This window comes from Arvicola amphibius, chromosome 5 (genome assembly GCF_903992535.2).
Source record: "Arvicola amphibius chromosome 5, mArvAmp1.2, whole genome shotgun sequence".
Taxonomy (NCBI): domain Eukaryota; kingdom Metazoa; phylum Chordata; class Mammalia; order Rodentia; family Cricetidae; genus Arvicola; species Arvicola amphibius.
Window position 1 is genome coordinate 147,912,461 of NC_052051.1, and position 25,895 is coordinate 147,938,355.

Genomic DNA, 25,895 nt, shown 5'->3' on the forward strand with positions numbered 1-25,895 from the left:
ATCCTGAAGTTCCCCAAATTCTACGGGCTTAGTTTACAAGTTGTATAAAAAGGCTTGGTGGTGTTGCTCAGTGGTACTGTGCTTGCTTTGTATATATAAGGTCCTAGGTTCAATTCCCAGCACCAGACACACATAGTACACACACACATTCTCTCTCTCTCTCTCTCTCTCTCTCTCTCTCTCTCTCTCTCTCTCTCTCTCTCTCTCTCTCTCTCTCTCTATCTCTATCTCTCTCTCTCTCTCACACACACACACACACAAATGTTCTCTCTCTCTCTCACACACACACACACACACACACGAGCTATGTTATCTCAGGGCAAACTGTTTGGAGGTATTATGTAAGAAGCTCAGGGAGGTGGGTATGCTGTGCCTATGCTATGTATGGCCTTAATGAGCAGACAAACCTGAGGTCATCATCTCTATGGATAACTTGGGAAGTGTATACAATAGGATTGTGTCAGGCTATGAAGGCACAGGAAAAACATGTGACGATGAGGTGGTCTAGGACAGATAGGGCCAGTGGGAGAAGACCTGTCTCAGTGAAAGGAACCACCTATTTTACCAGGAGCTTTCTATTTGAATTATTTCATGGTAGGACAAGTGACTTTCAGAAGCTGTCACTCCAAAAGTGTCTCCTTGGACATCAGGAGGAGGATGAATGTGCCTGACATGGTTGACTATATGTCCCCACAGTCACGGTTCTGTATCCATCTGCCACCTCTGATCCACTGGCTGAGATCTCACACAGCCTTGCCACATGAAATCATAGTGACAGAGAGTGCCACCGCATTCCTACAGCGTTTGCTGGTGCAGCACAACACAGTCTGTTTTCAGGGTGGAAGGGGGGCAGGTTTATTTCTGAGGTCTCCTGAGAGCTTCATGTGGAATGAGAACAACCTTCTGCCTCTGTAGGCTGCTCCTCTCTGGAAAGCATCCAGACCTATGTTGACACCCCTTCTCGCCAGGAGCTCAAAGCTAAAGCCACAGGCTTGAGCTGTTTAGGGAACGATGCAGATGCAGGTGCAAGGATGTAGTGATGTACGGGAGAAGCTGGAGCCTCTCAGAGGAGTGAGCCTTCAGCTGGGCCTTGAAGAGCAAGGACTCAGATTGATGGGGAGACAGCAGGAGCTGTCCCTTCATCAGTGGCAGGCATTCTCTGCCAACTTCGTGCCCTCTTGCAGCTTCTAGTCTGTGACATTCTGGGTGTGCCCACCATCTCACTTGGGCAGCAAAGAGGACCCATTCATCTGACTCTTTAGCTCCACACTGAAGTGGCATTGACGGTTCAGTCTACCTAGCTGCAGGTAGAGCTGCCGCCAGCAGGGTTGGCATGCCACAACTTGCTGGTCTCTTCTAGCCCACCTAGTAGATATCTTTTCCTGTGTCCTATTTGTTTAAGAGCTCTTTCCAGCAGGTAATTGTGGTGTCTCTGCACCTTTTCTTTTTGTAATTACAGGTGTTGTAGAAGGTGCAGGGAAGAAAGGATGTGTTTCTGGTATTGCAGGACATGCTGCAAAAAGCTGTGGTTCAAATGCATGGACTTGGATCCAGCACATGCTTCCCATGTCCTACTTGAATTAACACATTTTGCTAAAGGGTCCAAGAGAGGTTTCCCTTCGCAAACTACCATGGAAATGTCACATTAGAGAAAGCAGCACTTTGGTTAGTGTTGAGATGGAGTTGCATTGCCCGTTCTATTGCAGGTGGACCCTAATCCCCTTCCATCCCTCTGTCCACACCAAGCTCCAGCATCCAGCATGCCATTGTGAGCCAGTCATTCTGTTGATCTGACTTGAGGAGACCTCCATAGGACCAGAGGGATTTGAGCAGATGGGGATTCACCTTCTAATAGGATTTCCCTCCCCAGCTGCTGAGAACTCACACAGGGGAGTGATTTCCCTTGAGTTGGCTTGTTAAGTAACTGCAGAGTGTTTCCCAAGCCTCATCTGTCAGTGGGCTCCTGTGATGGGGGAGTCCAGCTTGTAACATCTTCCTGTGTTTCTCTTTTTGAGTCACCAAAAAATGAAAAATGGAAGGGAAGGGCACAGCCCAGGATTACAGACAACTGACGGCTCTCCCATGGAGTTCTTTCAAGGGTGATTCTTCCACCCACCCAAGTGATACCTTGGAAGGAATTCTTTCTCCTATTTGAAAATGAAGGAAAAACCAGCACCGCGAATTTCCCCGATCTCACCAGTGAGAACGAGTGTGGCACGGTTGGCCAGCGCAGTGTTCTGGGTTTCCCCCTCTCCCACAGGCTTCAGGGTGCCTGTCTACTTTTATCCTTCCTCAGAATTACAGCTCTCTAGGAAGCTGACTTATAATGAAAATGTGCCATTGAATTCGAAACACTGTGCAGTAGCTAAGAAATATGCTCACCGTAAAGAGCGTAGAGAAAGATGATGGATGGACTGTCTAGGAGAGCAGCTCCCAGGGCCCTGGTTCGTGTGTCTGTGCAATTAGCCATCTCCAGGCTCCCTCTCAGCTTTGTAACTGAAACAGCTGTGAGGCAGATGCTGCTCAACCAAAACAGGTGTGGGAGGACTCCCCAAACATGCAGTGTTTGTACAAACAAAACTGTATGAACTCAGTTCTCATCCTGTTCTTGGAAGCCCAAGAATAGGTCTTACATCTTGAGATAGGGTCTAACTTTGCAACCCAGACTGACCTTGGATTCATGTAGTGCCTAAGCTGGCCTCAAACTGCTAGCAGTCCTCCTGCCTCAGCCTTTCAAGGGCTGAGCCTATAGGAATGTGCCACCATGAGCAGTGCTTGCTGAAAAGACTTCAGCTTTCCCGACTTTACCTTTCCCGACCCGGGTGGAAAAACTGGTTTAGAATTACAGAATTAGATAGAGGTCTTGACAACTGCCCAGTCACCTCCTTGCTTAACATATTTGAATCCTACGGTTGCTGCCATTGCTCTTAAACTTCTAAGGAGAGTGTATAGAGCAGAACTTAGCCCAGGATGATGTGATTTCTTGTCTCTGATTGTTGCAGTTTTGTCTGTCCTTCTATACATTGCTGTCTGACCCAGCAGTTCTCAGTCTTCCTGATGCTGCAAGCCTTTAATACTGTTCCTCGTGTTGTGGTGGCTCCCAACCATAACATTATTTTGTTGTTACTTCATAACTGTAATTTTTTGGTATAAATCATCATGTAAATATCTGATAAGTGACCCCAAAGGGATATCGGTTCACAGGCTGAGAATTACAGCAGAGGTTCATAATCAGGCCAGTACGCCATAGTCAGGAGGATCCCATCAAACTAAGAAGCCAGCAGTCCCCTTCAGACCTATGAAGTCAGGTTGGAGACTGGGCCCCAAGCATTTGCAGTTTGACAGGTTTCTCAGTGATTTAAAAATATTTCCATTGGTGTATTGTGTTGAAGGTGGTTTTTTTTTCCTGTGCTGGGTTAACTTAAGGTTTTGTATATACTATGTAAGTGCTCTACCACTGAGCTATATGCCCAGTCCATGGTTTTTTGAGACAGAATCTTACTGTATAGACCAAGCTGATGTCAAGCTGGAGATCCTCTCACCTCAGGTTACTGAGTGCTGGTATAGAGCCATATACCACCATGTCCAGCTTCTCAGATTTTTGTTTGGTTTTGTTTTATAAGTCCCCCTACCAGAAAACCATTACCTGTAGGTACACGTTGGCCTTGGTAAACTCCAGCCATCCAGTGCCATCCAGGCTATATTAGGCCTGGCTAGGTTTTCCTGAGGTCTCCTTGCTTGTATCATACCACCGGCTTAGAGATAACAACAAGCAATTGTCTCTCTCTGTACCTTTAACAGAGCTTGAGAGCTGGAACCACGCTGAGGCTAAGCTTGTACTCCTGTGGGAAGCCAAGGGCACCAGGAGGTGGCAGAGTGAAATGCAGGTTTATTTGTGAAATAATTAATAATGCTGCAGCCTATGCACTGTTTTGGGGACTCATTCGGGACATTAGTGCTGAACCGTGAGGACACGTGTCACCTCATGAAGGTCACTCACATAATCCATGTGCTATCAATGTCACCCTCAAGAAATTCAGTGATTTTCATAAATCAAGTTGGTGCAAACTTCACCACTCCCTAGCTTCATAATTATTTTCATTGTCCTGGAAAGGAGCTGCCCCTCCTCATCCTCTCCTCCCAAACCCTAGCAAACATTATTCTGGAAGATTTGCCTGTTTTGGATGTTGTACAAAGGAACTAGAACTTTTAGCCATCTATGCATGGTTCCTTTCACTCAGGACTGTTTCCAAGGCTCATCCTTTATACTTCTGAATGCTCATTCCATATATATATATATATTGTTGGTATATATCCCAAGCACTGGGATGTGTGCCACATGCCTAGCCATATACATGTTTCTGTGCGGACATATATTTTCATTTTTATTCATTATATTACTGTCAGTAGAATTGCTGGGTTTTATGATAACTATTTACCATTTTGAGAACCTGCCATTCTCTCCACCAGCAGTAGACAAGGAGCCCATAACCACACACAGTCGTCAGAATATATTTGTGTCTTTTCTATCACAGTCATCTGGAGCCTGTGAAGTGGAACCTCACTGTAATTTTGGTTTGTGTTTGCCCAGTGGCTCATGATGTTAAGTCTCTTTTCACATGTTTGAGGTCATTTGTATGAATTCTCTAGAGAAATGTATGATTGAATGAATTTGTGCATTTTTAAATTGGCTTCTTTGCCTGTTGCATAATGAGGGTGTTTTATTTTTGATATGAGAACATTATCAATCATACGCAGATATGGTCTTCAATTCTATGATTAGTCTTTTTATTTTCTTGATAGCATTCTTTTAAATGCAATGACTTTTCAGTTTTAATGAAGTCAAATTTATCCGCTTTTATTCTTTGGTTGTTTGTGCTTTAGACATCATATCTAAGAAATCATTGTCCCATCCAGGAACAACGGTTTGTACTATGGTTTCTTCTGTGTTTCACAACTTTCAGTAATCCATTTTAAACTAGCATATGTATGGTATGAGATAGGGGATCCAACTTCACTGTTTGTTTTTGGGTATGCTATTGTCCCAGCACCATTTTATGGAAAGATCACATTGACTCTTGAGATTGCCAAGAAGAGTGGTATCACTTACATCTTATAGATGAGAAAGCAAATCCCAGGAAAAAAATGTGATTGAATCAAGTCCTCGCAGATGGAAACAGTTAAGGGTGTGTTTGCCCTTGCAGTGGCTAATAGTATAAGTTATAGCTCTAATCCTACCCTGAAGGATTCTTCACAGTGTTCTCAAGGGTCCTTGAGACCATTGACCATGGCAACTTCTTTGTGGTCTGACATCATAGGGACTGACTTGGAGCATCACACCAAAGTCTGTCTCAGGATGCAATCTGAGGATTTATATAATCAAACCAATATCCTCATTCATAGGGGGAGCAGCTGTGGCCAGCCTATCTCTTCTGCTTGCCCCAGTTCACTGATAACTCCATTCACCCCACTTCACAGATGACCTTGTAGGCAGACATACTTCTGCAGAATGGCCTCACATGATGATGGTCAAATCCAGTGTGAGGCTCCAGATGGGAACCTGGACCCAAAACAACACTCCAAGGAATTGTTTTCTGTGCCATTCACAGCAGCTGTGTTATCCCTCAAGGCCTCAGGCCTAAGGAGCTCATTTCTAAGAAGGCCTTTCTCCAGACTGGAGGCTCTAATAAATGCTTGCCTAGTCTGGAAGCAGCCACAGCCCTCTGCTCTTCCCACACACCCAACTATGACTGTTTAGCCAGGCCAGAGTACAGGTGAAGGAAGCCATTTCTGAAAAGGAAGCATGATGTTGAAGACTAGAAAACACAGCGAGGCACCCAGCATATGCACTGGGATCCAGGGAGAAAGTCAGGGCTAAGGAAGTGGGGGAGCCTATCTCCACAGTGGCTGATACACTGTAGAGCACTGTCAGGAGCTGGTCCTAGTGTCAGAGTGTTTTGCTTCTGCTACTGATATGAGGCAGAATTCCTTGTCACACCATCCTCAGAATGGATGCTTTACAGCCAACAAGGCATAGTGCTATACCACGTGAGAGAAGACATAGCATGGTCACATGACTAGGAAGGGTCCACATGACTACAGGACACCAATTGCTGCTTGTTAAAACCTTCTAAACCAAAGCTAACACATATTCTATAGAAAATGTTTTTGCAGAGATTGAAAGCTTTTTGTTGTTGTTCCATGTCTCAGTGAGAAGTGACGGTCCAAAGTTGCAGTGTGCCCTCTATTGTACGGGATTCTCCTACACGGAAGAAGTAATGTCCTAATCCTTAGTGCCCCCTTTAAAGGACACTTGCAGAAAAAGTTTAACCTGGAGGGTCCAGCCATTTGAAAGGTCAATAAAATACTATTCAACTATATAAGCAACTGGTTATAAAGATGCTACACTCTAGGCAGGGAGACTTTTCTGTGAAGGGTTTCTCACTAGGCACTACAAGTCCAAGGAAAGGGGAATCCTGGACTCTGCAGTCAGTGATATTTCTATAGGCATTATGATGCTAGACCTCAGAGCAGATGCACATCTTAGTCTGTCTCCTGGGAGAATGAGCTTCTTCCCAAGGCTCAGGATTCTCTTCTCAGCATCCCGCTTTTCCAGCTTCACCACACCACCCTCTCCTCATGCAGGTGTGTCTCAAAATGTGTTTGCAAGTAAAAAGGATGGGGTGCTTTGAACAGGAAGGAACATACTGGAAAGCTTTTCCCAGCACCCCTGGGATGACTCATTGACTATGAAGGCCCGGGTACATTAGTGAGATGGGTGAACCTGTTCTGTGGGCAAATGAGATGTCATGCAGCCTGGCCTTTACCTGAGTCACAGCAATGGCCAAGGTCAGAGCCAGGCTTCCTGTGCTCCGAGCTCATTACAAACTGGCTTTGACATCTTTGCAACTACATCTCTCCCACCCTCATAATTTCCTTGAGTTGTGGATCTGTCAGCAGTAAGAGTTTTTCAAATTAGAAACATTTAAGGATTTTGGCCCAGCTAAATGCTGTCTTAATTATTTCCCAGCAAAACTGTGAGCTCACAGAGACAAATAGTAAGTACACAAATAACCGTGGCGCAGAATTCGAGAGGTGCCCTTCAAGAGTCAGGGGAGGCAGTGGGGAGAAAGTGCCCAGAGGCTTAAGGGGAAAGCCCACACAAAGCCTTCCATTCTGAGATGTGTGTATTGATGGGAGGGAGGGAGGGTGGCAAGGGGAACTAGACTCCAGGAAGCGCTCTTTCACAGGCACTGCTCCACTGGGTTCTTAGCCAAGGCCATCTTTCTCTAGGACGGGGCCAGGGCAGAAAAAGCCTAGGAAAAGCATCAGCAGAGTTAACTAAATAAAATGTGCATCTGATTTGCATTTAGCTGGAAAAGTAATCTTACCCTTTCCTTCTGTAAGGTAGCTGCTAAAGACAGCAGGTAGTCCACCACTGAAGAGTGGGAGTTTCTCCTCAATGAGTCGAATGCAAAGGGCAAGGGGACCCCTTTTCTGGTCCCTAGATAGAGTCCTCAGGGCACTGTTTCTCTCTGCCCTCCCTCCTTAAGAGAGTGCAGGCCAGTTTAAAGCCAAGAAGTGTAAGACAAAGTAGATTAGTGATTGCCAGGGCCTGGCAAACCTGCTCAGAGTTATGAGAGTTCATTTGGGGGTTGTGTGTGTTCTGGAATTGAATACTGGGGATAGTTACACAACTTCATGAATACATTAAAAGTTATTTTTAACTGTATAGGAGTAGATTTGGGCTGGAGAAATGACAGTAACTAAAAGCACTGGCTGTTCTTCAAAGATCCCAGGATTGATTTCCAGCTTTCACATGGCGTCCCACAACCATTTATATAGCTCTAGTCCCATGAAGATCTGATGCCCTCTTCTGGCCTCTGCAGGTACCAAACACATTTGTGGTGCACAGACATGCAAGTGGACAAAATACCATACACATAAAAAATTATAGAAGGATATATTTATAGCATATGACATCCCAAATGCTTTTGCTTGTTAAAAAGGAGCAGACTCGAGCTAGGTGTGTGGTGCACACCTGTAGTTCAGCATTTGGGAGGTGAAGGCAAAGGAGATCCAGAGCTCAAGTCCTCAGCTTCATGGTGACTTAGAGGTCAGCCTGGGGTACATAGCGTTCTTTCTCAAAAAGAAACAGAACCATCTTTAGCCAAGTATGTCATAGAGGGAGAAGTACAGCTAGGTAGAAATGTCCTTTTGTTATTTCTACCTACATCAGTCTCTTTCCCTCCAAGGCCCAGCTGCAGCTGAAGCAGAGGAACTGGGGGGTGGGAGTGGCACTTTGAGTGTAATATGTCCTGCTAAAGCGCTCCTTTCTCCGAAACTTCTAAAGGACTTTCTGCATGAGCGAAAGAGTCCCTGGAAAAGGGACACAATCTGTTCGCTCTCCACTAACACTTGAGCAGGTTGGTCTGAGTGACTAGACAGTCTCTGGGCAAGGCCACCAATGACTGGAGTAGCAGATGACTCACCTCAGTGAATGATATCTGAGCAAACTACCAACAGCCTGTCCCTACCGACTAGTATGCAGTCCCCTGGGACTGATCTGAAGCTCCTACAATAACTTTGTACAGTACCCTTGACTCCATGAGACAGCATCCGAGATCACCTTCTGATCCACCTTGGTTTTCCTCCAGGTGGACCTACCATGACTTCTTCAACCGCTATCGGGTGTTGATGAAGAAGAGAGAGCTTGCCAACACCGACAAGAAGAGCATCTGCAAGTCTGTGCTGGAGAGTCTCATCAAGGTGATCCATCCGGCTGTAGGAGGACATGAACCAAAAGCCCCAGTAGTGGAGGGTGGGGGCTCCCTACAGCTTTGACTACATCCCCACAAAACCACCTAAGACATCAAGTCATTGCCTGCAGCAGTGACTGGGAAAGGGGAGTCCCCTCCCACACCTAGAGCACCCCCCTGCCTTTCCACATGTCAGCACACACAGAGAGCAGGTCTCTAGGGTGTGTGTGGAGGTGGCCCCTGGTGGTGGCTTCTGCTGCTGCTGCTGCTGCTGCTGCTGCTGCTGCTGCTGCTGCTGCTGCTGCTGCTGCTGCTGCTGTCTCAGCTTCTCTGGCTTCTTAGAGCGCATGTGCCCAGTGGAGATCCTAACTGTAGTCAGCCTCAGCTTGTTATAAATAAAACAGCAGATTCTCAGGCCTTTGAAGAATTATTTTAAATGAAACAACAACTTAGAAACTACATTTGAGGCTGAGAAATTATAAGAGCAGAGCCATGAGGGGCAAATCCTTAAATATTTCAGTAGTTCTAGAGTGTTCCACAGTTATAACTGAGTATAATAATCTGTGTCTCCATAAGATGCTAAATTATAGAAAATACCTTTCAGAACATGATAAAATTATATTAAACATGTTTTTGTAAGCTATCAAGCTAAGACAGTGCTGAGAGGGTGGTGGGGTGGTTAGCTAAGCTGTGCTTGGTGGATGAGACTCTGGTTAACTATGATGTTGCTGTGGTCCATCCATCATCACTGTACATGTTTTGACATCTCATTTTTCACGGGTTAGGAAAATTTGTTTCAGGTCAGCTAAGTTCAGTTCATATATAGCACTGGGAGTTCCTTTCTTTTGGTGTCAAGGCTGCTCTCATGGTGTATCTCCCATGTCTGTGAGTCGCTTCCATGACCACGTAACTGCCTCCACTTTGTGCAGAGCTGTAGTTCACCTTTACCTGGATCCCCCCAAGGCTATTAGCAGAACCTTCCATCCACAGATGAGAAAAGTGAAGTACAAGAAGTGACTGTAAATTATCTAGGGTTTCACAGGCATCATGGCGCATGGTGCCTCCTGATCTGGGGTGATTGGTTAGGGCTGCAGTGCACAGTTGTCTATCCCAGAGGTAGACTGCTCCCTTGTGCTTCAAGACTTCCCCTGAAGATATTATCTTCCTTCCTTATTTTCCCCATTCCTTGGGCAATGTCTTCCAGATACAAAGTCAACTGAGTAAGACTTTGGCTAAGTCAAAGGTTAGCCTTCTAAGAACTTTTCCTACCTCGACAAATGCAACTACCTAGACCAGCGGTTCTCAGCCTATAAACCATGAGCCCTTTGAGGTGGGAAGGTCATATATCAGACATCCTGTATGTCAGATATTTACATTACAATTTATAACAAAAGCAAAATTATAGACGTGAAGTAACAATGAGAATAATTTTATGGTTGGGGGTCACCATAATGTGAGTAACTGCATTAAAAAGGGTCACAGCATTAGGAAGACTGAGAACCATGACCTAGACCATCCTTTTCGAGCATTGCCTGTTTGTTTCTTGCTAATTCTCCCCATTCCTTAAAAGAGAGTCCGCTGCTTGCTTTTCTACCTGCCCTCCCCATGATGCTGGATTTGTGAGGGCAGGTTTCTTTTTAATGGCCACATCCTGGATCCATGCCTGTCTTCTCATGAAGACTCAAGTGTGTTTAATGAATGCTGAAAATCTAGGTGTGTCTACTAGGGCAGGGGGCACATGCAATCTGCCAAGTAGTTCTGCTGGGAGGGAAAGACAAGTGTGCTTTGCACAGTTCTCTAACCAGTCGGTCTTCCTCCCAACCTTGTAAAGGATCCAGACAAGTTCCAGTTTGGCCGCACCAAGATCTTCTTCCGGGCAGGCCAGGTGGCCTACTTGGAGAAGCTGCGGGCAGACAAGTTCCGGGAAGCCACTATCATGATCCAGAAGACAGTCAGGGGCTGGCTGCAGAAGCTGAAATATCGTAGGCTGAAGGCAGCTACCTTAACCCTGCAGAGGTTCTACAGAGGACACCTGGCTCGCAGGTGAGCCATTTGCGGGTACACTGGGGTCAGGAAGAAGGGGAGGGCCTCTTTGTCTGGAATTGCAGTGTTCCCTCTTGGGCCCATCTGCTTCTTTAATTGCTCCTAGTACCTGTGTGCATCCCTGCGATGCCCTTCTTGCTTCAGGGAGCAGCTCTAGTTCATGTGTCTCCTGATACCCCATCTATCCCGTCTACCAACACTAACCTAGTACCATGTGATTTGGGTGCAAATCAACCATTTCTCCTTTGCGGGAACCCCAACGTAAACCAATGTCTTAGGAAGAGAGATGGATCTGGTGAACTTGCATGTAACCTCATTATTCATCCTAGAATTTCAAAAGCTCTTGGATGTTAACTGGAGCTGGAAGGTCTGGGGAAGCCTTCCTATGACTTACCCCTGCAATGAGACAGCATAGAGAGGACATGTCTCATCCAGCCACAGCAGCTACCTTGCCTGAGAGCCAGGACACCAATCAGCCTCTCTTCCCTACCCAGTGCCGCTCAGAGGGAACCACTGTCACCATTCCTCCTAACTGATGGCACTGGGCTGATGAACAATAGGAGGGCAGAGGCCACTGAGACAGGTGTGAGAGCCCTGGCTCCCAGTGACATGCAAGATGTCCCCTCCTCCTTGGGTCGTCAGATTGAGCCCCAGCCTGCCTCGCAGCAACGCTCTCTCCTTTTTGCCTTGGAAGATGATGGAAATTGCCATGAAATCTTGTGTTTCTGAGACAGTTTCTCAGGTGGCTGCTCAGCCATCTCCACTAGAGAAAGAGAAACACAGACCCCAACCCTAAGCTCAGTATGGGCCTCTTTCGTGCGGTAAAGATGGAGGTGCTGTCATTTGCTCATGCACTTGCTATGGGCTGCTTATTTACACACAGCCAGAGATGGCTCTCGCCATTGTCTCCCCTGTCCTGTTAAGACATCTCCAGTGCAGAAGCTGTGGAGGTGTAAGGACAGTCGGATCACCCCTGAGTGGCTCTGCACCGTCCCTGCCCACTAATTCCATCATTGTTTCTTGTTCCTCACTGAGAGGACACCAACTCAGGCTTCCTGGTGGTGATCCTACAACAGCACACTACACTCTCCCTGCAGGGAGCATGTGACCCAGGGGGTGGACAAGGCCTGTGTAAAGAAAGAACAGAGAGATAGATAGGGGACCTCTGAACCTCAGCACATAGGTGCTTGGTGGCCCCAGAAGGCCCTTCTTTTCCCAGGGCTGTGCTAACTGATCTCTTAGATCCTCCCCAGTATTGGGTATTCTAACCCTGTCTCTGAGCCCTCACAATGAACTTGATAGGTTCTCCAGAAGGGTAGGACTACCTGCTCTCCAGGTAGGACTCCAGGTGGGTGGAACGCAGAAGTGAAAGAGTGGGAAGTTTGGGGGAAATGAGAAAACCAGGAGGGATCATTGCTGACCTGGGGGATTTCTTTTCATTCAGCAAACACTTGTCCTGGTCCTAATCTAGACGCAAAAATGCAGGATGTTTGAACTATCTCTGAGTTTATGGAGTCACAGGGGAACAGACAGCAGTGTGACCCCTTAAAAATGGGAGATGCTAGGCTGGAGAGATGGCTCAGCAAGTAAGAGCACTGGCTGCTGTTCCAGAAGACCCAGGCCCAATTCCTAGCATCCACCTATCTGTAACTCCAGTCTAGGTGGGGGCCCAACTAGGGCCATGGAAGGAAGGGCTTACTTCATGAATAGCTCGGCTGGCCAGGTCCCCTTCCCTGGTACAAAACCTGTGCTCTTCCACCACTATGCCCAGGCTGGCTGAGCACCTGCGGAGAACCCGTGCAGCCATAGTGTTCCAGAAGCAGTACCGGATGCAGAGGGCCCGCCAGGCCTACCAGAGAGTCTGCAGGGCTGCGGTCATCATCCAGTCTTTCACGCGAGCCATGTTTGTGCGAAGAAACTACTGCCAGGTGAGTGGCTGCCATGCACACCTCACTTCACCTTCCAGCTCCCTCAACCAGGGCCACTGCCTCTTTCTAATGGAATAATCACCCAGCTTCCCCAAACATTAAGCTCTTTGACTGGTTTCCTGTCTAGTAAAATACGGGTAGAAAGAGTTTGGCACCTGCTTCCCTGTGGACACATGATCTACAGAACCTAGCTAAAATTTTCCATCAAATCTTCAGGTGTTATGAGCCACAAGTGTTCTGTCTCCTAAACCCAAGGCCAGCCCAGCTTTCACCTCAGGGTGGTTGCAGAAACTGCACCTCTTCCCATCCTGCAGAGCAAACCCACAACCTGTGTGTGCCTGTCCTCACCAGGTCCTCAAGGAGCATAAAGCCACCATCATCCAGAAGTATGCACGGGGCTGGATGGCACGTAGACATTTCCAGAGGCAGCGGGATGCAGCCATTGTCATCCAGTGTGCCTTCCGGAGGCTCAAGGCCAAGCAGGAGCTGAAGGCCCTCAAGATTGAGGCCCGCTCTGCAGAGCATCTGAAACGTCTCAATGTGGGCATGGAGAACAAAGTCGTCCAGCTACAGCGGAAGATTGATGACCAGGTGAGACTCCTACCCAGGTGTGGAGGTTTGTGGGATACTGGGATGTGCTTGAGAGGGACCCCAAGCTTTCTCAGGGAGCTTTAGGTACCAGAGACCTAAACAAAGATGCTCCAACAAAGATGCCAAGCCCTAATCCCCAGGGTCTGTAAATGTGTTCCCTCACATCCAAAAGAAGCTTTTCAAGAGTGCATAAGATGTTAAGTGTTAAAGATGTCTAGATGGGAAGATGACCCTGGGCTACCCTGGTAAACTCTATGGGACCATAGGGTGCTCACAAGGGAAAAGCTCCCGACAGAATCAAATGTCAGGAAGCAGGTCCATGAGCTACAGAGATCAGGTCAGGCCATCTTTAGGAGCTACCAATAACAGTGGGAGGTTCTCCCCTGGAGTATCCTAAGGACCACAGTCCTGCTGGCCACGTTTAGGCTTCTAAACCCCAGAACTGTAATAAAATATCTTATGCTCTTCTGAGCCACCCACTTCGTCATATTCTCTATAGCAACAATAAGAAACTGATAGATTAATCCAGAGTCCTGTGGCCCCGCAACTGCAGAGGCCAGGTGATACTGTAAAGCAATGACTGGTTGGTACTTACTAAGGTTTCCTGTGTACCCACATTGTGCTTCCCTGCTTGTGTATGATGGTCCCCATGAGGTAAATGCCTGCTGTGACATTGGTGTTGCATTAAGCTTTTAACTCTGTCTGCCCTGGCCACCTTCACACATAAACCAATTAGATAAGCAAAGAGTTAATAATAAATCCCTCTGCGGGTGGAGTTCCAGACAAGGATTTGAGGCAAATATAGGATGCTGGCTCCTTCTTCAGGGTCATATTGACTCAGGGTAGAGTACAAGTTGAAAATAGGTTCACACCACTCAGGTGACCCAAGTGTCTGCTCCCCTGCACCCCAGAAGACTTTCATTCAGTGTCTGATTATGTTAGATATTCCGTTAGGTTCCAGATAGGAGGACGCATGGCCCAGGCTAGACACTGTTGTTACAGAGATAAACATTAGTACAGTGGAGATTTTGAGGCTTCCCATAGCCTCAGGGCAGGACAATACGAGAGTCATTTTGCTCTTGATTCTTTTTCTTAAAGATAGACTCTCATATAATCCAGATGAGTCTGAATCCCCGTTTATATCACTGTGATTATTTTGATCACTTCAAAGCCTATCGTAGGTGTTTTATGTTCATTCACATATGATCCATACAGTAGATGATCCTCCCATGATTTTGTCAGCCATTCTGAAAGATGACATATTGGAACCATCAACTATCTTAGCAAAGCCACAGAAGACCGAAGTCTCACCAGGTCTCAGCCCCCAGCTAGCATGAGGAAGGTGCTGGTTTCTTGGTTCCAGCCATCACCCATGAGCCGGTCCTAGTCTTTGTTACTGAGTTAGGCTTCCTGAGAGGAAAAGAGATTCGCCATAACAGGGCTCTGGCTGTGTCAAAGTGACTGCAGGACCAGGCTTCCAAACAAGCAAGGAGAGAACGGATGTGAGGTGCACATGGCGTGGATGTGGGGAAAAGAAAAGCTTCGCAGTGGGGCCACCAGGCATGGCAGTGGAGCTCCCCTGACCTTACTGTACCTGGTCTGTAGTAGGCAGTTTTACCCTCTCATAGCCTTGGGACAGGAAAATAGGTGAGTCTTTTTTGTTTTTTTAAGATAGACTTTCGTGTAGTCTAGGCTAGCCTGCAACTCCTTGTGTAGCCACGAATGACCTGGAACCTCTGATCTTTCTGCCTCTACCTCCCAAGTGCTGGAATCACAGGGCTGGTCTACCAGGCTGTTTTAAGCTACACTGGGGCTCAACCACAGAATTCATGCTGCAAGACAAGCACTCTGCCAGCTGAGTCACATTCCCAGTAAAAGGAACCATTTTTTGGCTGAGCTAGTCATCCAACACATGAGCCCCAGTGTAGAGAGAGCTGACAGGGAACACTTTGCTTTCCTACTCTGGGTAGAGACCAGGCTTCTGGGAAGAGCTGGTGTTTTCTCTCTCTCTCTCTCTCTCTGTGTGTGTGTGTGTGTGTGTGTGTGTGTACACGTGCATGCTCATACACACACACACACACACACACACACACACACACTCCGGGAGTTATCCAGAGTGCTAGCTTGATGGTATGGAAAGACAGCCCTCCCAGTGCAAGCTGGGGATGCTCAGTCCCTACCCCTGTCAGCCTGTGTTGACACAGCAAGCCAGGGAGTCAGTGACTAGGGAAGAGTTATGCTAAAACAACAAGCACCACAGTGTCCTCTGTGTCTGCCAGGGCTGCCAGGGCCAGTGGCCATTTCACAGTCTCCTAGGCACAATGTGGCCAGGAGGACAAAGGGACTGAAGCCGCTGTCCCCACTAGGAGGAACCTGTGTGCTGCAGGCCACCCTGACCCTGGTTGCAGATAGTGCTCAGCACCAGCCTTGCTGATGTGTGAAGTCAACTTCAGAGGATAAAAATAGCATAGTATTTTACACCCCCACATACTTGAACATCAGGAGAAGTAGATTTGGAAGGCCTATTTTTAAAGGAAGTTTTTTTGCCTTAAACTTCCTGCTTGGCAAACATCTGTGAGCAACGACAGATGTTGTCACCCTGGGCAAGGCTTCCTGTATGCGGCGGGTGATCAGGGGACACATGAGATCTTTCTCACACTGTTCCCCATGTGACTCTCATGCCAGACACTATTCCCACACATTAACTCATTGATCTTCACCACACCTATGGGCTAAGTATTTACTTTTACCCACATGTTAATCCTGAGTACACTAAGGGTAAGTAACGTACCGAAAGTCACACCGCCAGTGGGCAGCCTGGCTGGGACTGAAACATGGCAAGCTGCTTTCAGGCAGGTTTTGCCATCTGGCTGGGCTCCTAGATCATTCCCATTGGGACGTGTGGGGAATGCCCTTCAGTACAAACAGAGATCCTAATGTAGATTTGGGGTCATGCTCATGAAAGTATCCAGTCCTCGGGGCTGGTGAACAATGTGTGACACGCATGTGGGGGAGGCATGAGCACACATGAGTACACACATGAGTACCACGAGTACTGGAGAGCTCTTGGTGGTCAGACCAGCTATTGGGAAATGAGCTGGGTGTCTTTTTTCTTCTGACTCCTGGAGCTAATCTAGACAGCTGCCCTCTTTACAGTCTTTAAGCCAGAAGGAAAAGATCTACATAGCCAGGGACAGCAGAGACAACGCATCCCAAGACACCTGTCAGAATAGCATGACACAGGAGGTAGTGTCCTAGCCACAGGAGACAGAAGTCTACTGGGAGTATTCCCACCACCATGAGAAGGAAACCGAAAGGCAAAACCAGGGGATATGAACATCCCAAATACATGCCTTAAGGCTGTGGGCCCCAACTTTAAAAAAAAAAAAAAAGACAAACTCCATTTGACACTGAGCATGTGAGGACTCAACAGGACAGGGTCACATGAGAATCCCTCAGGGAGAAACATGGTGGTGAGGAGTATGGAGCTGTCCCTGGTGCTAACACACTTCTCTTATGGGTTTTTGGTCTCAGAAGTCACATGCCACCTCCTTCACAGTGTCCTTCGGCAGGAGAAACAGGGATCATCCGGAAATTGTCGTACAGTGTCTCTAGTATTAGCCTCTGGTATGACATGGCTCCACCAAAATGACAGGTAGCCCATTAGCTCTGCCAGTGTGGTAAAGTGGCATGGGCCAGATTTCACAGTTTCTTGTAATAGAACTCAAGATTCTTAGGCCCTTGTGACCATAGGTTGTGTTTAAATATTTTACCTGAAAAAAAAAATGTAGCCCAAATCAATAGTTCAGTCAGTGGCCTTTAAATCATTTTGATTCAAGATAGTTCATAGCCACTCAGTAAATGTTACATTTGTTCATATTTTATGATTCCCAAGGGTATCCACGTATGTTAGAAAAACAGTCTGCTGTAAGTTGCAGCTTTAGGGCCTTTCTGTGCCCCAGTTTCCCAGCTGTGAACTATGTGGGGGCTATTTGTCTCCCTCCCTGAGGGTGGTGTTTGGTGAGCATAAATGAGGTGCAGTGATAGCATCTGCAGTAGGTGGTGACCTCACCACGAAGATTCTTGCAATGATTTTCCCTCTTCCCACACCAGCCCACGTCTGACTGGGAACCACAGTGAGTCTGATTGTGTGGTTCTTATGCCTAAGACCCAAAACATACAGCTACAGGACGCCAAGTGTGGGGGCTGTTGGAGTGACCAGGGTGATATTGACGAGTGGGAGTGGGAACTGGCAGGTGCAGAAGCCTCTGAGCAGCAGCCAAAGGGACTCCATACAGAACACAGGCCCTGAGGTTCACCAACAGTTACCAAGCAGTGACAATGTGGCACATGCCAGATAAGACTTTACTTTTGTTCCCTCCCTTCTAAGATGGAAATCTCTCCTGCCCGTAGTTTATATGGGGAGAAGTGGACCACAGAAGAGTGGGTGACTGACTCAGATACCCAGAGGGCCATGGACAAGATGAGCTCAAGAATAGGTCTGTTTTCTTCCCCGGTGTTTGAGTCTGATCTCTGGTAGCATCAGGATCAGGGAAGCTGGGCCTTCCATAACCATCAGCATTCCAAAGTGACATATTTGACCATAGCAGGGCAAGATGTGCCTGCATCCCCTGCCTCCACCACCGTGTGCTAATCTCTTCATATTCCAGTCAGCTCTCTTTAAGGACCTCAGCCACCTCTCTACTCTTGTTGGTCTGGCCCAGGCAGGCCAGCAGGAGTTGACAACTGATCTGAGCTAACATACATCTTGGAGCAGAGATGAAGACAAAGAGTAGCTAGCCAAGCATGCCCTCTGCCAGTGCAGAGACCCTCTGCCTCCAGTTTAGACTCAGACCCTGGTGAGCAATTCACACAGGTATTGAGCTTTCTAAATAGATGCTGCATAATTGGATTTCTCTAGACTCTCCAGGTGAGGCTGGCAACAAGACAGGTGTAGGGAGGAGAAAGCTGTACCTAGAGCTCACAGAGTGTGGGGAATCTTGCACACAAGGAATGCACGGCTTGCATATGCAAACCCAGCACTTGATCTGTGTGCTGCTATGTAGATGCCAGCAGCTTTTCCTTGAGAGTTCCTGTGAGGTTTAATTTCTCTGTGAATTACTCAATTCCTGATGTCCTGGGCAAATGGCAGTTTAGCCGATGGCTCTGTGCTGCTTGGAGTTTCTGTGGAGCACACACCGCAATGAAGAGCGATCAATGCGCGCTGCTTGCCTGCTGATTCAGGGCTCTCCTTCCTCTGCTCCTCCTCTCCCCACTGACCACTCTACCTCACCCCCTCTCAATTCTCCCAGCCTGTCATTTACACTGAACTTGATCCTGGAAGCAGGTTCTCGGGGTCTGATGCACACACATAAGTTGACTGCTGATTGGGTACACGCCCTGTGGGTGGGTGTTGTCAGATGTCAGTCTCTCCAGTGAGAGTTGTGTGGTGTGAGCCATGCTGACAGGTGGCAAGAGAAATCCTGGGGCCCCTTGGAGGGCCTCTTTGAAAGAGGGGGATGCTGAAGGGGTCCTTTGTCTCAGAGGAGAGGATTAGGTTACAACTCTGTGCCAGTAAGTCCAAGGCCTGGAGGGCTTGATGTGAAAGGCTGGGGAACCCTAAGGGGCCAAGACTGCAGATCCAGGAGGCTGGCTCCACTATTCCTGCACCCAGCCAACCTACTCTGTGAGCACTCACGTGTTTTCCCTGCACTGTTTCAATGTCAGTGCTGCTGTTTGTGGCTCCATCTACTTCTGGGTTCACAATGGAAGTTTAAAATGTTAGGGAGACGGCAGAAGAACGTCTGGGCATGCAATGATTCTGCGAGTTCATTCTGCCCTAGAAACCCTTTTCTGGTGACCTTCACAATGTTTTGTGACTCAATAACCATCTCTTTTTCTTTACCTCCTCCCCCGGATCTGCCGATGCTCTCTACAGAACAAAGAGTTCAAGACTCTGTCGGAGCAGTTGTCGGTGGTCACCTCCACACATGCCATGGAGGTGGAGAAGCTGAAGAGGGAGCTGGCACATTACCAGCAGAACCAGGAGGCCGATACCAGCCTGCAGCTGCAGGAGGAGGTGCAGAGCCTGCGCACTGAACTACAGAGGGCTCAGTCAGAGCGGAAGGTCCTAGAAGATGCCCACAGCAGGGAGAATAACGAGCTGAGAAAGGTATGCGTGGACTTGGGGAGCAGGGTGCGTGGGCTTCATGCTGGGAAATTGTGCTGATTTCCAGGGCTGTGTCCCCCACCCCAGACAAGCCACCCTTCTTCACTTCGTAACTGGCTATGCTTCTGGGTCATACAACAAATGTCTACTCCCTGAGCAAGTGTTGATTGAGCTGCACTAAACACTGGCATCCATTGGGAGAGTAAATGGTTGTCTGTCTTTGCTCATCTTTCTTAAAGCTTGGAGGCAACTCCCAGGTCAACCCTACAGATCTAGTCCTAAGTGCGAGAGATGACAGGTGTTCTGGCAGCCAGCTATCACTCCCTCCAGGAAATCATGTATTTCAGGGAGTCTGCTCTGCTGCCTGTAGCCTGACTTTCCTGCTCTGGTCTGTAAGGCTTTCTCCCAGTCCATGAAACGGGACTTCCTGAGGTTGTTTCCACTGTTCCAGATGTTCAGCTACAAAGAAGTTCTTCTGGACTAGGAAAGTCCCACAATGCAGGGCTGACTGTGTTCTCTCCCCATCTTTATCATAACCTAGCTAGAGGGAAAATAGTACATATATAGGACAGATCCACATGTTTAGTATCTGTCCATCATACAGAGTCTCGTGACGACTTGAGAACCTGAGAAAGGAAAGAGTCGGTGTTGGTTAGTACTGGAATAAAAGCTCTGAAACTGGGGTAGACAATGCTGGCAGAGACACAGAAATACTGACCCTAATGCCTACGCTCTATTGTCGAGTGTGCAAGAACCCCTACTGGTCATAGTGCACATGTGTAGGTGTGTTTGTATATACATAAACACACATTGACTCATGGCCTTGATTGTTATGCCCAGATTTGTGAAGTCTCCCAAAAACCAACAAGGAGACAAAAACAAAGAGCCTTTATTTTATACAAGTTTGCAAACTCAGTCTCTCCGCATGTACAACGAGTTGGAATAATTGGAGAGTCCCAGCTCAGTTAGAGTGGGTTTTTATAGTAGTAAAGGCAGCTCAGTTAGAGTGGGTTTTTATAGTAGTAAAGGAGTGGGTGAGGGGTTTCTAAAGTTCAGGACCTCTGATTGGCTGACATTTGTCTAGGGATATCTTGGTGAATTTGTGCTGGCAGGTGATCCTATCTACAATGGTTGGAACGTTAGGAATTTCCTTTGGATGGTCTGTTCCTGGGTGCTGCCTGGGTAATCTCAGTTTGTGGTCCTTTTGTAATCAGTTATTGCCTCAGGGTAAACTACTGAGACTCAGGCCTCCATTAAGCTTATCATGGCTGGGCCCTACACTGATCGTCTCTAAGGCTGCTTCTGAACTGGTATTAGCCAGCACATGCCATTCTGTATGTTTCTCTAAACTGAACAGAAGACTTAAATCCTGCTCTGTAGTCCCTGCTGGCTCTTACACTACCCTGCTTCTTCCTCATAGCTGAGAATTATGAACTTTCATTTCTCTTCCCTGGTTCCCACAAAAATTTTGAATTGCTGCCTCGGAGCACCTAAAATAGCTGGGTTTCCATCCAAAGGTAGATAAGGGTTTATTGCATGAAAACTTCCTTGGCAAAGCCAAGCAGAGAAGCCAAGCCCGTCCTGCTCTCCTTTAGAAATGGCTGTTGCCTAGGAGCCTGAAGGCCTGGAGATTGAAGACAACTGGAGCTTGGAACTGGCAAGGAAATGTCCAGGGCACTACAGGGAATAGTTGGAGCAAAGATACCTGCTCCCCATCTTTTGAGATGGTGTTTCACCATGTAGCCCTGGCTAGCCTAGAATTTGCTATGTAGACCAACATAGCCTCAAACTCACAGAGATCTACTTGCCTTTGCCTCTTGAGTGCTGGCATAAAAAAATATGCGCCAATATACCTAGCTAAAATCCTCTTCTCTAAATCCAAACAAATACAAGCCTATGTTAACAACCCTCAAACGATGCTGGAATAAAATGATCCATTAAAAGGGAAGATCCACTCTTTCTAGGAAATAGAAAAATGGGACGAGGGACATTTTCCTTTCTCTAATGGTCTGTCGAACACTTTGCTCCTTTGGTTGGAGAATGGTAAAGGGGCAGCCGGCTCCTGTTTCTATTCTCGGGTCTGCCTGGCTGAGGTTTAATATTTAGAAAGGGCAGCATCCAGCCTGAACAAATGCTGACTAATGAGACAGTTGGTTTTCTCCGGGTCATGTCCAGGGGCTTTCTCTGCCTTGAGTGAGATGGATGAGACGGAGCCAGCGGCGGCAGATGTTTAATTAATAGGTTTGATGTTTCTGTCAGCAGAAACTGCAAGTGCTGTATTGGAACTGGCATCCTGAAACACTTGGGGCTGCCACCTCCGATGGTTTCACCTAGTAGGCCACATTACTCCTCTGCCTTAGCCCTTAGGAGTCGGGAATTCATCGCTGTGTCCGCAGAGCATGGAGCTGCTCCTGTCACAGCCCAGGTTGTCATTTTCTAAGGGAGACATTACTTGGGCCTCTCCATAGAGTAGTCCTACCTACGGCTCTTAACGTTGTCCCTTTTGTTCCTTGTGTAAGCCTCAGCATCCCTCCCTGGCCACCCTCATTGCAACTGTGCTGTTTTGTGTGGCTTTGTTACTTACAAGGGAGGTGGCTCCTTGGGCTGCCATTGTCATGGAGGCAATGGCTCTGTCTTAGTTACGGATTCAATTGCTGTGAAGAGACACCATGACCACAGCAGATTTTATAAAGGAAAACATTAAATTTGACTGCCGAACCGTTTCAGAGGTTTGTCCCATTATCATCATGGTAGGAAACATGGTAGCATGCTGCAGACATGGTGCTGGAGAAGGAGCTGAGGGTTCTACATCTTGATCTGCAGGCAGCGGAAGTGAACTGTGACTCTGGGTGTAACAAGCATAGGAGACCTCAAGTTCCACCTCCACAGTGACACTTCCTCCAACGAGGTCACACCTACTCCAAATAGTGTCTCTCTCTTTGGGGCCATTTTCTTTCAAACCATCATGTGCTCCTGATTCAGAACAGGCTCTGAACAGAACCTACCTTGGTACAAGGTTCAGTGGGAGGGGAAAAGTGACCTGTAGCTGCTTGACCCTGAGGCATCCTTGGCACTTTGCGGGTGTCTGGTAGGTCCTAGGTTCTGTGCCCTTAGGCTGGTGCATAGGCTGTACGTTCTTTCACCTTATCAGTCACGATCCACTGCAATGGACCAGCTCTGCCAGGGCACTGGAACCGACGGGACAGGGTCTCAGGAATAGGTGGGTAAGGAGTCCGCGAATGACAGACACAAGACTCAAAGGAATTGCATCTCAATGCGTCTTTACTAGGCATGAGTCTCATCCTTTATACAGAAAAGATTGCTTAACAGCATGTATTGTTTTTTCATGTGATACAGATTATTCTTAGAATCATTATATCAGATACATGAGAATAGAATTTCATCAGACAGACGTTCCCTGGTGTGAGTCTGTAATTGGTCATGCTACACATGGCTTGGCATTAGTTTTGATATAAATCTTTATCTAGGCTATAAGTTCATGGCATTCTGAGCTAAGGGCAAGTGGTTGTGGTTAACAGTCACACAGTCTACAGTCTTTTATGTTTCTGCCATCTATGCAGAAGAACTTCTTCTTTCCTTCTCCTTCTCCATATTTCTAACTCCTTTCCAAACCTTCCCCAAAACCAATCTCAAGACATTACAGGCATTTATCTCTCTCTTCTATCCTTATCCCATTTTTGCTGAATCTGTCTTAATTGCTTAATTAAGTTTGCCTTTTGTTCTTTATTTACTAAGCACCAGATTAAACTTGGGAACCTTTTCCCCTTGAATATTAACCCATCTTCCTCCATTAGCATCATATAGTCCTGTTATGGTGATATCTCATCAGTAGACTCTGGAAACTAAAACACACTATCTTCCCTTCCAGAAGAAACCAGACTGCATTCCTTAGAACATAAGCAGGTAATGCCAAAAGTGCAAGGGCTCCAATGCAGGAAGCACAGCACACACACCTTCTCTGCGGGCACTCTTCCTTGAAGCTTGTGCCACATCTTATATGAGAGATCACACAGACTCCGCAGGAGGTGGCGTGACAATCCACCCCTACTGGTTGGTTTCCTTGGGTGATTCCAGTATGTGGCCTTAGGTCTGAGGTCTTGCTGAATGGAAACAGAGGCATCTGTCTGGAGAGAGTACTGGGCTCTCATGTGTTGAGTCTTCTCAATATTCAGCACAGGGATTCTTGGGCCTGCTGTACTCGGAGTTGCATTTTCATTGGCTCAGGATTTGTGGTTTCATGAAAAGGCTGACAATTATTAGAAAGGGCTTTAACTCATCTCTGTGGACGACAGGTCTTGCCACAGGATGATAGAAGTCGTTGTCCTTCACTCCACAGGTGTTCATTGAGTGCTGTGTGTGTTAGAGACTATTCTACACAGTGGGATGAAAAAAATAAAGTCATTCTTAGGACACAGAAGGTAGAGACCGGAGTCCATGATAACCCATCATGTGCTGCAAGAGAGAGCAGAGCAAAGGGTATGGAAAGTGACCTGTAGGGGTATGGGTCATGCGTGACGGTCAGAGGTGCCTCTCTAAGAGGACAACTGAGTGTGCTGAGAGCGAGCCCTGAGGACTTCTGCAGTGGCTGAGCAGCCAGGAGGAGAGGGTAGGAAGGATTTGGCAGAGAGGACGGGGAAGGACCTGGGAGCACTCTGTGAGCTCGGGAACAGTTGTAGCTTGTGAAACTTCCAGGCAACTGTCTTCAGCACTGAAGGCTCCGGGAGCTTGGGAATGATGAACTAGAGCACATCCCCCAGATTATCCCGGAGATGCAAGTTTTAGCCATTATTTCCAATATGCTTAAGTATCCAAAGGATGTTAATTTTAACTTTTGTGTTAGGATTCTACTACATAAATATTTAACATCACTGTTGTCACAGTGTGTGTGTGGGAGGGGAGGGGGTCAGAGGATAACTTTTAAGAGTCAGTCCTCTCCTACCATCTGGAATTGAGCTCAGATAATTAGGCTTGGTGGCAGAGACCCTTCCCTCTGGCACAGCATCTCACCCCTTTATTTTAGAATATTTTTAATGTATTCTTTAAGTGTGCCTACTACTATCTCTTCCCAACTCCTCCTGGTGCCCCATACTCTGAAACTTCATGTCCTCTTTTTTTTTTCTTGTTTTTTGTAACTCCTTGAGTCCAATTAGTACTGCCCATATATAGATGGGTATGGGGACATCCAGTGGGGCTTGGGCAACCTCCCAGGGGCCGTGTTCTCCTTCCCTGAGTCCCCTGCCCCTTCCGCGCTGGGATTTTGACTGCCCTCCTCTTGTGCAGGTACCCACAGTTGCTGCAAGTTAATGTAGTAATGGTCACACCGTGTCATTTTTACAGCTCTCCTCCCCATCCTCTAGCTTTTGCATTCTCTCCACCCATTCTTCCATGGTGTTCCCCGAGCCTTGGATAGACAGGGGCTGAGCTGTTGGAGATGGGAGACCCATCCACAGCCAACACTGACAATTACTTAAACTTGGCATTTTGACCAGTCATAAATCTGCATCAACTGCTACCAATGCAAAAAAGAAGCTTCTCTGACCAAAGTTATGAGAAACAAAAATCTATGGGTATAAACCTAAGTATCTAGAAGGTAGTTTGACAGCATGACCACTTAGCTAAACAACAATAAGTTCCCGCTCAGGGCCTGCACTCTTAGTCATGGATTTCTAATACCCCTTGAAATCCTTCCTGTGGGACAGACCTCATATCACCGCAGAAAGCTGTTGGTTACCCCACGAACCTTCATGCCACTGTCGCATCTCTCCAGGCAGGTCTTCAGTCTTGCCAGCAAGAGTCTTTACCCTTTGAGTCACCTCACTGGCCACTGTATTTCAGTTATTATTATTAAATCATATGTCACCATATGGCCATGCCATTGGGCCATTTGTTGATTAGCATTTAGTTGTTTCTACTTTTTGAATACCATGAGTAATATTGCTATAGTCACCTTTGTACAGGTTTTTATGGAGACTAGGTTTTGATTCCTCTTGGTACATAATTATAAGTGGGATTTTGGGTTACTTGGATATTATTTCATGCTTCATACTAACTAATGATTTCAAAGTCTTTATAACATTAATCTGAATTGTTACCTTAAAAACACAAATATTTCTATAATCATGATTTTTTTTTCTCTTCAGAAGTTCTAAGGTTTTTTTTTAAAGTTGTCTCTTTTCCTTATTTATTTATTGTGGTCATAGTCACCTTTGGTTGAACCCATTTTCTTAAGCACAGTGTTTACCGATGACCCACCAATTTCCATCACCCCATATTCCCTTAAAGTGTTGTTAGGAGTCACACGCTGGGCTTAGATCTGGATATTGGTACCAAATGTGTCTCCCTCTCTCAGAATCTGGAGCACTGGTCCAGTGAGGCAGGGAAGGG

General features: G+C 47.0%; 1 protein-coding gene across 1 annotated transcript in view; it reads left to right on the top strand.

Moving 5' to 3' along the window:
- Myo5b (myosin VB) overlaps window positions 1-25,895 on the top strand; it is a 182,930-nt gene that overhangs the window by 113,253 nt on the left and 43,782 nt on the right. Inside the window, exons 18-22 of the mRNA XM_038329582.1 lie at window positions 8,658-8,769; window positions 10,591-10,802; window positions 12,574-12,730; window positions 13,082-13,321; window positions 19,260-19,493. Coding sequence (XP_038185510.1) covers window positions 8,658-8,769; window positions 10,591-10,802; window positions 12,574-12,730; window positions 13,082-13,321; window positions 19,260-19,493 — 955 coding nt within the window. The remainder of the gene's footprint in view (window positions 1-8,657; window positions 8,770-10,590; window positions 10,803-12,573; window positions 12,731-13,081; window positions 13,322-19,259; window positions 19,494-25,895) is intronic.